This window comes from Tripterygium wilfordii, chromosome 13, assembly GCF_013401445.1.
Source record: "Tripterygium wilfordii isolate XIE 37 chromosome 13, ASM1340144v1, whole genome shotgun sequence".
Lineage (NCBI taxonomy): Eukaryota > Viridiplantae > Streptophyta > Magnoliopsida > Celastrales > Celastraceae > Tripterygium > Tripterygium wilfordii.
Genome location: NC_052244.1, coordinates 8,441,967 through 8,455,158, shown reverse-complemented (window position 1 = coordinate 8,455,158; position 13,192 = coordinate 8,441,967). Strand labels below are relative to the sequence as shown.

General features: G+C 37.5%; 2 protein-coding genes across 5 annotated transcripts; one reads left to right on the top strand and one right to left on the bottom strand.

Moving 5' to 3' along the window:
• Positions 1–2,268: 2,268 nt before the first annotated feature.
• LOC120013815 (photosynthetic NDH subunit of lumenal location 3, chloroplastic-like) lies at positions 2,269–4,946 on the top strand. Of its 4 annotated transcripts, none has more exons than XM_038865755.1 (4): positions 2,269–2,358; positions 2,533–2,605; positions 4,146–4,395; positions 4,480–4,946. In XM_038865755.1, the coding sequence occupies exons 3-4, from the start codon at positions 4,156–4,158 to the stop codon at positions 4,576–4,578; spliced, it is 339 nt and encodes a 112-aa protein (XP_038721683.1). In that variant the 5' UTR covers positions 2,269–2,358; positions 2,533–2,605; positions 4,146–4,155; the 3' UTR covers positions 4,579–4,946. The 4 variants fall into 4 exon arrangements, with proteins under 4 accessions (XP_038721683.1, XP_038721684.1, XP_038721682.1 ...); XM_038865756.1 differs by having other exon boundaries at positions 2,287–2,358; positions 2,533–2,600; XM_038865754.1 differs by lacking the exons at positions 2,269–2,358; positions 2,533–2,605 and adding an exon at positions 2,618–2,778.
• A 34-nt stretch (positions 4,947–4,980) lies between these two features.
• On the bottom strand, positions 4,981–11,899 carry LOC120013814 (inactive leucine-rich repeat receptor-like serine/threonine-protein kinase At1g60630). Its single transcript, XM_038865753.1, has 2 exons — positions 9,643–11,899; positions 4,981–5,814 (listed from the first exon to the last, which is right to left on the bottom strand). Exons 1-2 carry the CDS (start codon positions 10,967–10,969, stop codon positions 5,156–5,158), a joined length of 1,986 nt encoding a protein of 661 aa, XP_038721681.1. The 5' UTR covers positions 10,970–11,899; the 3' UTR covers positions 4,981–5,155.
• Between the last annotated feature and the right edge of the window lie 1,293 nt (positions 11,900–13,192).

Genomic DNA, 13,192 nt, shown 5'->3' with positions numbered 1-13,192 from the left:
GGTAACTTCCCTTGCTCTGGAAATAGTTCTTGGATATACGCTGCAAGCTAGCTAACTCGGCTCTTTTCTAAGTTGTTGCTTATCACGCAAAGACAAAAGGGAAATGGCAGTTCATCCCCTTCTTTATCCTTTACATTTTCATTCTTTGTTCTATAAGATAAATATGATATGTCAATTACGAAGTTGCCACCACTAAAAATAAGTATTCCTAATAAGTCATTCCCCTTTGCTTCCTCTAATTAATCCATACTAAATGTTAATCAAAACAAATTTAAAGACCGGGATGTTACACTTATGGATCAATGTTCCCCCTTGGGGCTCGACTTTGCTGGCACCCTAGTTTCACATTCAAATACCAATTAACCATAACTCTCTCATGTATATTTCGTAAATTCCACAAAATCTCATCATCAATACATACAATAAATAGTTGTGCAATGGAAACTCAATCAATCAAGGAAATCATGCACTCTCTCATGCATATTTCATAAATTTCACAAAATCACATCATCAATACACACAATAAATATCTATGTAATGGAAACTGAATCAAACACATTAAAAATTTCTAATCAACCACATTAAATTGAATCCCTAGATTATACAATCCAAAAACACACTAAAACATGCTATTTTCATGCACCCAATCACACAACTATTACAAAATTAAAGGAGAGAAATTGAAGTTACGACTCTTTAAACATACCTCGAGCAATCGAAACTTTGCACCCATTGTTCGGGACTAAAAACTAGAAAATGAACTTAGCCACTCATCATAATGAAGATAAATATTCAATTTTATAGAAGAAAATCAGTATTTACAATCAAAATCACAAGAAGATTGACAAAACCTGGAGAGAGAAAGAGAAAAAGTACAATGGAGGCTATATGAAAGTTAGAGAATGAATGAGGCAAAATCTTTGGAATAGGGTTTTTGTCCTCTTTTTACAATTGAAAATACCTATCTACCCTTACAAAGTTGTCATGCATTGTTTACAATCAAGATTTGCCCGAAATATCCTTAAAATGTTTGTGCAGAAAATTGTTGAATCGCAATAGGTGTCCAGACACTTCATGTATTCAAAGATTTTTGGTGAAGCTACTAACCCCCTTTTTGCCTTAAGGTGTCTGAACGACAAAGGTAGGTGTCCAAATGGAAGTTAATGTGTCTGGACGGCTGAAGCTCTTCAAAACTTTGGAGGACTCTGACTTTAATTTAGCTTGCAGATGTTCGAATAGATATGTAGGTGTCTAGACACTTTTGGCCTTAAGTTTTGGTGAAGCCTCTGCTTCCAATTGTGAAAGAAGTGTTTGGATGGCAGTGTGAGGTGTCCGAACACTTCACTACTTTAAACCCCAGAAAAAAACTCTTTGAATTGTCTTGTTTTGTGAAGACAGTGTCTAGACGGCAATTTGAGGTGTCCGAACACTTGTTGAATTTTCAGCTCCAAATTAGTAACTTAGCCCGATTTTCTGCAAAACCAATGAGAGACAATTATAAGAGTAAAACTAACTAAATTAAACATAAATACATCATCTAAGTGCTAGAACGTCCTAATTAAAGGATATTATTACCTCAAAATTGGTCAGATCAATGGGAGAGGAGGCATTGCAGTCCCCAAAATAAAAAACCTTAAACGGTGATCTGACATGGTTCTCAATCCCCTAACCCTCTTTAAAAAGATTCAACGGAGCAAAATAAATGTATGCGCGAACAGAAGAAGATGAACCTAGACTAATACCGAATTGTCGTGTAAATTGAAGGTATGCATGAATAGAAGAAGATGAACATAGACTGATATTGAATCTTCCTGTTCTCCCGAGAAGCAATGAATCGACCAACAAAAATGAATGCATGCGTGAATCAAAGAGATGAAGACTTACCTAAACTGATATGAATCGTTGCTTTGCTAATGTAGGAGATAGGCGATAGACATGAGGGGACGAATCCTCTCATGGCGACCATAACACCAACCAAACTTTTTTTTTTTTCTAAATTTAATTTAAACAAATTAAACCTGCCATTCACATAAAGAATGTAAAATCTGACGTGGATGAACTGACGATGCTACATTTCCGCCTCAAAACTCCATTTTTGTATATGTATAGATAGATAGATGGGCGGATAAAGGACAAAAATGTCCTGGGAACCAAGCAGCCTCTTCCACCTCCTCCTTTTACTGCAAATCAAAAACATCTTTTTCAATCAATTTTCTGCCTCTAAAAACCTTTTAGAAAATCAATTACTAATTATTCAGTTTGGTTATATTCATGGGGTGAGAGTGAAAATCGTTGGGGTTAGCAAAACATTCGGGTTTATGTCGTGTCTTACAATGATAAGATAGCAAAGACTTGGCTGTAAGTGTGTCATACTAGGGATTATTGAGATATTATTCTCCTCCTCCTCATCACCATCATCATCTTCTTATTCATATCATCGGAGCAAACAAAACCTGATTTTTTTTTTTGTGGGTTTTGTTGTGTATGTATATATAGAAGATATTAATTAATTCTTGTCTTTGTCACCTGCAGACCCCGTGACCTGTCTTCTTCACATATACGGACACACTTATTCTTCTTAATCAACCCGAGTCATTGAGGCAAGGTCTCTCTTTTCTTGCTTTTGCTCTGCTTTCTATGCTTTTCTGACATGTTAATCGCTAAAGCATTTACCTTTCTTTTGGATTCTTGTTTCTGATTTCTGGGTATTGCTTATATGTGTCTCCATTTCTTGAATGTTGAAGAGAATAGAATGAGCCTTTCTGATTTTCTGATGGGGTAAATTCAGACTTGGTAAACAAGATGAATCTTTTGGGAAGTTTTGATTCTGCAATATTATGAAATGTTTGGGCTCTTTTGATTGATTTGATTCTTTAGATGCCCATATCTACCGAATCGTGTGTTGTTCTGTTGTGAAAACATTTGTGGTCCTGTTTGGCTGTGGATGGTATTTATTATAGCGATCCTAAGGGCGCAATTTCTGGTCAGTTTTGCAAAATAGACATTCAATATCGGCCTCTCATAAGTATAATGAAATCCCAAAAACTGAAATTAACAACAAATCAAGCTTGAATCCCCTTGTGATAGCTCTAGCAGCCGGGGATTTGCTTTTCAGGTTTTTTATCCTCTTGTGATAAGTAATTGCAAATCTCTTCTCCAAAAACTATGATAACACATTCTTGACAATCGGTACGGATTTGAACAATGGTATTTTGAATTCATCTTCTTAGGAAAGTGAATGTTGGTTTAATCTTTCAGCTGTCTTCGCATCCTGTTTTCACATTTTATTTTCATTCTACCAAACAGTAGCACCAATTTAGATATTCTCAATAGCCAAATAAACTCTCGATTGCCTTTCCTTGTACTTCCTCATAAACCAACCAAAGGCATAAGTTGATATGGAAAGACTGGACCCCTGACTGATCAATTCGAGCCCCTTCTTTTCTCTGTCGTCGTGTCCTTTAGTATTCTTCCAATTAATAGCTTATGAATATGCCTAAACCACTGTGTGCCCCATCTGTGCCCCATCTGTGCATGCAGAGAATGAAGTCTCAAGTTGGCCCTACAATTCTTGCAAATGCTAAGTCTATATAATATATGCATAGGCAGTGCAATAGAGGGTGAACATAATATTCCATCTTTTAGCATTGATGGGAATTCACTATCAAGTAATGTATGTAGAAAGAATCCTTCACAACAAAAAAGATTTTGTATTCTATGGTGAACTTTTCTATGGCTAGGATCCCATTGATTCTTTACAGATACCATATTATGAACACAAACCTATATTATAATGATTTTTTCTCCAAAATTCTTTCCAGCAGAGCTTCAAACCAATTTCGAACAAGTAACAATCAAGAAATTAAGTTAAAGGTTGTTATCCAAAGCCTACCTCTCAACACATAACTTTATTCTTATATACCAGGACAAATTCTTATTATCAACTAGGCTTTTTACCCTTGTAGCTTTTCTTAACCTCAAAGGTTCTGATAAAAGTGTATACTTTTCTTATGATATGCATGAGAGGAATATCTTCTTTTCCCCTTTTCTACTTTTTTATAGTGGCCTGCGTGACGATATATTGAGCTGCTATGAGCATTGCTAAGTTATTCATTCTTGTAGTCTTATTCTTATTGTGTATATAGGAAATCAAAGATGTTGGTTATGGAATCAAGTGGCAGTGCTACGCGAATTAAGAAGTGTGCCTTTGATCTGCTATCAATCGGGGATGACCTTATGGATGACGCAGACTCTTGGGATCTATTCAGAAGGGATCTAACCCTGAAGTCCACGTTCTTGTACTGTGATTTCAGTCAGATTATCTCAAATGCCCCAAAGGACCAAAAGAAGGATCTTACTGAGCTTGGTAACAAGTTGTTTTGCTCCATTGAGGAGGTAAGCTCCATCCTTATTTATATTTTTTCTTCTTCTTTTCGTTTCACAAGATACCAAGAGAATGGTTTAATATTGTGATTGCAGTTGGACGTAGCAGTGAAGATTCAAAACATTTCTTTGACCCAAGATCGTTACAACGATGCTGCTATCATTTTACAAGAGGTGGTGGCGATCATGCCTTGAGACGCGCCTCTGGTCTTTACATACACAGTCAATAAATATGTTTTCAAGTTGTACATACCAAGTTTATGCTAATTAGTTTCTACACAGAATTAGCTTATGGAAGTTGGGACTTTGTAATTGATTTTGGTGATTTAACTGATGCCATTTTCCCAGGGATGTCTTGTGGTAATTCATGGACAAACCAGCCAAATCCAGCATAGCTGTTGAGTTGAACAGCATGCAAGGCCAGTTCTTAATTTGTTGACATACAATAGTTATCCATTGACATAGACTGAGCTAGCTTAACCTGCTTGAGAGTCTGATCAACAACAAAAGATGAGCAAACTGAAAACAAATGTTGACTTCGTTCAACTCTTGGAAGCAGAAGGAAAAAAAAAAACACCAAATTGAGATCAACCAACAAATGCCAAATTGGAGATGACATGCCTAGCTACTAAACACAAGAAAATGAGGAACCAAAAATAAATTCAAATGCTTTACATTAGTGCACCCTACACTGCCTACTCTCAAGAATGAAGAATTGATCCAAAAGAATCAGTACTTACAAACTGAAGAAGCCGCCAAATTTATTAACCACTCATATGCTCGAATGTTCTTCCCTAGGCAAGCTCTGAACCGTGTCCGACCACCTTCCAGGTGAATGGTCACTACTGTTAGATGAAACCTGAGCCTCTGCTCTTGCATCTCTAATCATCTTAAGAACCTCCCTCATTACAGGCCGGTTATCTGGTGCAATCGAGACACATGCCATTGCAACGTTTATAAGAGCCTGAAGTTTCTCCTCTGATGCATCGTTACTTGAAGCGGGGTCATCCCCAGAATCAGTCTCTTCCTCACGGACACACCGAACCCACCTTGGAATGTCTGAACCGTGTTCTTGAACAAGGTCCTGGAAGGGAGTTTTCCCTGTTAGGAGCTCCAGGAGTAGGACACCAAAGCTGTAGACATCGGCTGGCTGCGTGGGTGGTTTCCGGATGTCACGACATTCAGGAGCTCTATAAAAGAGTGAAGTGGCGCTGGGTTCTTCCACTGAGTCTGGATCTTGGAATGAGGTGAGACCATAATCTGTCAGGCAGGACTCGAAATCAGACCCTAGAAGAACATTAGAGGATTTCAAATTTCCGTGGGTTAATCCAGGATTCTGGTGGATGTAGAGCAGTCCGGTTGCTAAGTCCTCTGCTATTTTGAGACACGATGTCCAGTGAAGAGGCTTTCCCCCACCTCCAGTTCTTGTTCCTGTAAAAGTAGCCAAAACATATAATTCGTGAAAGAAAGAGGATGAAGCTCAAACATGAAAACTTTTAAAAATAAATAAATAAAATAAACGAAGTTAGTTCAATTTCATTCATAGGTTTTTGCGGTCATTGAAAATAATTATTACTATTGATAAATGATCTTCGTAACTGTTAATGTGCAGTGCTCCCTGACATGCTGGAAATATGACACTTCCCTATGCTTATTTTCCATGCGACAAAGTTTCATTGCACTTGCTTATAAACAAAAAGCATCATCAACATGTGTGTCATTGGTTCAGTATCTAGGAACTATTACTTATCAAGAGTCAGGACCATGCCATACTTTTGAATTTATTGCACCGGGTTCAGTAAGAAGGAATTACATGCTAAGATAAGATGTCAAGACAGACCAAAGCATCTGAAACTAATGGCAGTTGCAATCTTAAAAGGTTATTCAACCATGCGACGGGATGCAGACATTCAATAAAATGATGTCAGGTTCCTGTAACATCAACTCTAGTTACATTAAGGTGAACAGGTGATGCAGACATTCCACCCACAGTCGCCATGCAATTCTTTTCTCCTTTGCTATGTATTTATCACAAGACGATTGATGAATGATTAGAATTAAGAATCTCAAACAACAGTGTCTCACATCTGTACTTCTAAGACAGATTGAAATAGTTTATTGAATTTCTTTCATCAATTTCAACGCTTTTCTGGTAGAAGGGACCTATGATACCTGGACTCTTCAATATCTCCCACCATACCCGTGTTGACACGACATGGGGACACGATCCGTGTTGTATCCTCCAAAAAAAATTTGTGTACTACGGTTTTTTCCCCTTTATATGATTCTACTTCTTAAATGTGAAAACTCAATTAGAAAAACAATTTTATGCATTTGTCCCAATTCTTTCATATATACATTCATCAATTGTATAAGAAAAATATTTAAATAGTTGATAAGATTACTAAACTTCATTTCATAAAAAAAATGTATCAAAAATAAGAAATTCATTACAAAATTACATTGAACATAACATAACATCACATCAATATTTTTATATAATAATCCTAACACATTAAGATGGCATACCCACGTACCCATATACTAGTTTTGGATGGTGTCCATGTACCCATATCCTAGGTTTTGGACAGTGTCCAAGTACCCATCAATTATCAAATTGAAGAGTCTGGCACTCATATATGTACCCATACCCGACACTCGTACCCAAGTCTAGGTATCATAGGAAGAGACCGAAAAGTAGAGGTTAAATTGATAATACATTGAAAATTTTCTCAATTCCAACATACCTTCCCTTCTCCCTAATATCCACTTCTGGGAGGAATGATTTTGTCAAAGCCCAAGAGGCAGAAGTAAGCTCACTTTTTGCCTCCTCTACTTTACCTTCTACAAAAACTGGATTACAATGTCAACGAAACGTTCACTTGTCAAGTTCTCATGGATTATGCATAGTAAATGCTTTCTTAACAAGTGTCCTTAATCCATTCATTAGCAAAAAATATCTTGCTAAAGAGTGCCCTAAACACTTTTTAAGAAACATTTATTACAGCTGTTCACCAGTAATAGAAGCCTTCATTAACAATCAACAGACTCTGTCGTGCAAGTTTCTATAGGACAGAGAGACCTAGTTTATCACATATTTTTCATCAATTTCAGACATAATCAATGCGTTGTTTGGTAGAAGGAATCGGAAAGAGAGGTTAAAGAACTGGCTAGAGAAATGGACATTGATAAAGGATCAAGAGTCATCAATTCCTTCATATATTCTGTTTTAGGAGGAATGATTTTGTTCTAGGCGAGGAAGGTCCTCTCACATTTTTTCTCCCTTTACTTACCTATTGACCTATTCCAGAAAATTCTAGAAAATCCGGGTGAGAAGACATCAATAAACTACTTATTAGTCATGTATTGGTCATAATAAGTAATATTTCCTAACAAGTGCCCTTATTTCACTAGTTTGTTAGCAATCTTGCTCGTATTTGCTAACAAGTGTCATAAGAGCATTTATTAATAAGCATTTAACACAACTAGATTAAGAAGATATTCAGTGGTCCTAGTACGTCACTTCATACGCTAAATGTGGTGTATCATAACCAATGGGATAGTGTCAATTCACGGGTGGTTGGGAATGAAAATAGTTGGTTCATAATTCAAATTTCAAATCATCCCCAACTACCCTCAAATTGGCACCGTCCTATTGATTCTAGTACACCACACATTAGCGTATAACGTGACATACCAGGACCATTGAATATTTTCTCCAACTAGAGACTAGTGATCCGAATGTTGAATCCCAATTAACAAATTAAGACAGACACCCCACTTCCTATGGACAAAAAACATGGTGATCCGAATTTTGAATCCCAATTAACAAATTAAGACAGACATCCCACTTCTTCTAGGATGGGTAACCCAACCCTAGTTCATTGCATGTTTTTTGTCCATCATTTTCAGATTAAAACTGATCTACATCAAAATTCCAAAAATCAAAGATCCCCAAACCAAACATCCAAAACTCAATAATTCGGAAGTCTAAGTCGAAATGCTGAATTACAGTAACTTATACTCCACTGCCACGTACTGTGGAAAAGTAAAAAGGTAAAAGAATTGGCTAGAGATAAGAAAACTGATAACAGGAAAAAAAAATTATATATATATATATATATATATATATATCATCAATTCCTTCATGTCTTCCCTTCTCCCTAATCTCAATTTTGTATGGACAATTTCGGAGAGCCTCAAGTGAGAGAGATGTTCTCTCAATTTACTTTCCTTCCATCAGCTTTCCACTTTCTTTAAACTAAAAACGATATTATCCATGACTTCAATTCAAAATCTAACGACGACTGATCACCAAATTCTACGTTGAGAAAGTTAGGTGCTTTGGGCTTTCACATTAAAGTTTTAAATCCAATCATATGATCTCACAGACGAAGACACATTGGTAGTAAGAACAGTGCCGCAACTTCCGTCCAGCAGCATTCATTGAGCATTCTTTTAAATCCCACAATAAAAATTCAACTGCTCGTGAAGATTTCTAATAATGACATAGGATTCATTGAATTCTTTCAACAAGTTACCACTTAGATATAAGCACAAAACACAAGTAGCTGTAATATCTAAAACTAACAAAACCACAACAGCAATTAGTGATCCTATTCAAAATAATCCAATCACAGCAGAATCAGCACAAGCCCACTTACTTAACCTAAACTCAACTTAGCTAGTGTGCAAAGAACAAAAACAAAAGTGAAAATGGAAGATGAAGACAAAACAAAAGAGCTGGCTGGGTGATGTCAGCATCAGCATGGACACTCAAAAGGCCATATAAAATCACTCCTGAGAGGGGGTCCGGACAACCACTAACATGCAGGAGTCAGAGACCCTATCTGATATGAATTGTCAATTTTAAATTATTTTTCAAAAAAAAAAGTACGCCTTTTCGAGGCATGAAAGAGATGATATTATTAAAGATCTCTTCGAGAGAGACCCAACTCATTTTGAATGATAAGGCAACATTTGACCCACCCATCACACTCAACTTCCCCTCAAACTTAAAAACAAATCATTGCCTCCAAACACTAATGCACGTGCCATTATTACCAATTTTTACCAAAATAAAAATAAATAAATAATTGACACGTGTCTCTTATGGTCAAACCTGATCTAAACATTTCCTTTGACTATCTCCAGTACTTTCCGGACTTCTTGGTTGTATCTAAAATTTAAATTAAATTAACACCAAAAAGTGAAATTCAAAATTAATATTAATAATTAAATAATGATTCGCCGACGTACCGTGTATGAGGGAGAATAGGCTGCCGTTTGGGAAGTAATCGTATACGAGCAACCGTTCCTCCTTAGCCTGGAAATAAGCCCTGAGTGGGACCAGGTTAGTGTGTCTGAGTGTACCAAGAATATCCATCTGTCGCCCAAACTCCTCCATCCTTGGATATCTCGCGTCCTTGAGTCTTTTAACGGTCACGATGTACCCGGACTCCATCACTGCTTTGTATGTGCTCCCCATCGTACCTCTCCCCAGTGTCTCTGCCGATGCCTTCAATAGATCCTCCAAGCTGTAATTCATTTGCTGATCTCCTGCACCAAGGAACACCAGAGTCCCTAGACGCTCACCTTCCCATGAAAAACCCCCTTGTTTTCCACCGTTATTACCTCCTATGCCACTACCCTCCCCTGTCTCTGCTCTAGTACCTTCTGTAGCGCCAATTCCTTTACTCCTCGCCTCCGGTGGCTCCTCTTTTCGGTGGCGGCGGAAGCAGATGAAGCATATTAAGAATCCCAAGATTAGAAGAAGCAATGCGAACCCTCCTACACTGCTTGCGATGATCTTGATCAGTTTTGAACGATTTGATTTTGATTTTGGAACTGTTGGAGAGGCAGGACTGATTGACGGCGGTGACCCGGTAATTGCACATTGGTTGTGGACCTGTTCGCCGCACAAGTCGAGATTCCCGGAAAACGACGACGCATTGTACCGAATCAAAGCAGGGGTTGCCGGGATCTGACCGGAGAGTTGGTTGTTCGACACATTGAAGAACCTGAGACTCGTTTGGTTCAATGGAGGGATTGTGCCGGTGAATCTGTTGTCTTGCAAGTAGAGAACGTACAGTCTATTGAGCTTGAGTAGCGACGGCGGAATGTCGCCGGAGAGTCGGTTCGCGGCCAAGACTATGACTTTCAGGCGGTGGAGTCCAGTAATTGATTCTGGGAAATCACCAGAGAAGTTGTTGTTGCTGAGGAAGAGCGATTTGAGATTGATTAGGCCGGAGAGGTCTGGGATTGGGCCAGAAATGGAGTTCGATTTGAAACTCAAAACCCGAAGTTGGTCAAACCGGTTCAGGATTTTCGGGTCGAGATGACCCGTCAAGTTCAAATACTCCAACACAAGCTTTGTGACTCTTCCATTCATGCATTCCTTCACACCGTCCCAGTTGCAGAAATCGGTGCCTCTTCTCCATTGCAGTGAATTGAAAGGATCAATTGAGGATTTCAAGCTCAGTAAAACATCGGCATCGCCTGATCTAACCAGAGTAGGTTGAAGAGAGAGCACAAAGAGTGACAACAACAAGAGAAGAAGATTGTACCTTGAAACCAGAGGTTCCATCAAAGAGCCTTGACTCTCAATCTTGAAAATCTTTAATTTGGAAACAGAAGAATGACAATCTTGAATCTCTTAAATCACGGACTTGTGCTCAAATAAAGCCCATGATTGATTGAGTCATTGATTTGTTTCGCTGTAAATTTCCAAAAACAGTGTATATGACATTTGTTTCCAAATCAAGAATGCCAAAACAGTTCAAATCACTCAACCAAACCTTTTAGATCTATTCTTGCCATCTAAAATGACTGTATATATAACAAACATTGACAGACAATAGCCTCTGACACAGACTCATTTTCAGCATCTTGAAGAGTTACTACTCAGTTTAAGAAACCCAGACGTAGAAAACAGAGCATTTGAGGAGAAAGATAGTTCATCAATGGAAGACTCTCACTCCCACCCTCATCAAGTGGAGAGAAGACACAGACAGGCACAGCGTAGAATTTAGAATTCACGTGAGCTCCCTAATCTCATAATTTCACAGTTGCAGAGGAGATTGTGAATCTCCAATATCTATATTCTTTAACTCTGCGGGCATTATTGAACAAACAAAAACAAACCCATACATTATTTTATTTCAACCCTTCTTGGGCTCCTCAAAGAGTCAACCTTTTTCGATACCAAGTTTTGGGTGAAACTCTGAAACTCATAGGACCCAATACTCTGCTTCTTCAATGGCAGACACCCAGTTGCAGCAGCAATCTCAATCCCTCCAAAGCTTGGAACTTTAAACACTAGAACGGCGAACGGCTTACTTCAAGAACCAAATCCCGTTAACGAAAAGCCAAAAAAGAACAAAAGGTGATAATACACAAGAACTAATTGAGGTAACAAAATCAGCAATAGACCAATGCGATAGATAGCCAATGCAATAGATCTATCTATCCATCTATACCGGGCAATAAGTAATTCAAATAACATCTGCTTCTGCGAAGTTGCAGGGAAGGCAAAGATGATATGTAATAAATGGGAGGACCTAGTTGTCTTTCTGTTACCAAGGTGTTTCGATATCTAGCCTTACACGTGTCGAAATCATACACGTGGCAGTAAGAGCCGTATCTATCATTCTATTGTAGTAGAGTTCACGTTAAGGCTGTGTGTAGAACCACCAAACCACTTTAACAGTTCAGGAGATCTTGCTTCGTTGCCTGCCTGAAATGAAATCTAGGCTTCCATCGACAGTCATGCATGGATGATCTAAGATTTTTCATAAATATAAAGAAGGATTTTTTCTTGATATAGTTTTTTTTTAAAAAATTAAGGAGAATGATTTAAATCCTAATCATTAAAGTGATAGACATCATTCTTATCAATCTACTAATGACTCGGATTTTTTTTTTTCTTGATATAGTTGTTGTAAATAGCACTTTGGTCATTCGAATAAAAGTACTTTTGTAATTTGAAAAAATATATGTTATATCAAGGTCAATCAAACTCAAAGTGTGAATATATTAATTTTTTTATCACCTATATATATTTACTCTCGACTTGTATTGTTGGCTCGGTGTAGGTGCAATAGAGCATTCACGAGCTTGAAAGGCATTTTTCCTTTGACCGAAAGTATCAAAGTGGTAGTGTTGCCAGTGTTACTTCCTGTGACTCTAATAAAAGACAGGTCGACATCGGTGAATTGGTCCAGTTTTTCATGGGACAGAGAGAGAGCATCAATCAAAATAAATATATGGTTTTGCTGTTTTGTTTTTTTATAAACATTTGTTTGCTTAGTTAGTTATTAGGTGTTTAGGCCTAACGTGCATTCAAGTACATGACAAGAATTGTCTGCTTGCATCCTAGGAGAAGAATCTCTCTTTTTTGCTTTCTATCGTTTTTCTGTCTTCCCTCTACAATAGTTTTATAGGGTAATACAACGGTCACTACTGAATGAACACTCGGACAAATTTTGAATTATTGATATGTGTACATATTGAAATAATTTTCAGTTTTAAATTCTCAAATTGACAATTGAAATATTTGAACATTGAGTAATTAAGTTGAAAATTAACAACTCTTTTGATGAGTAAAAATTGCATTACTTTTTTTTTTTTTTTGGCAATGTTGAGGAAGAGAAAGCAACGATCTCTCACTACTACTCCTATTTGATCTACGAGCTTCTCTAAATAATGACTTCTTCTAGTATTTCTTTTTAGTTTTCTTATCTAGTGTACTATATAAATCAGTTGGTGGAGTTATTTCAGAGACCTCCTCACGAGCTGATGTTCGGTCTCT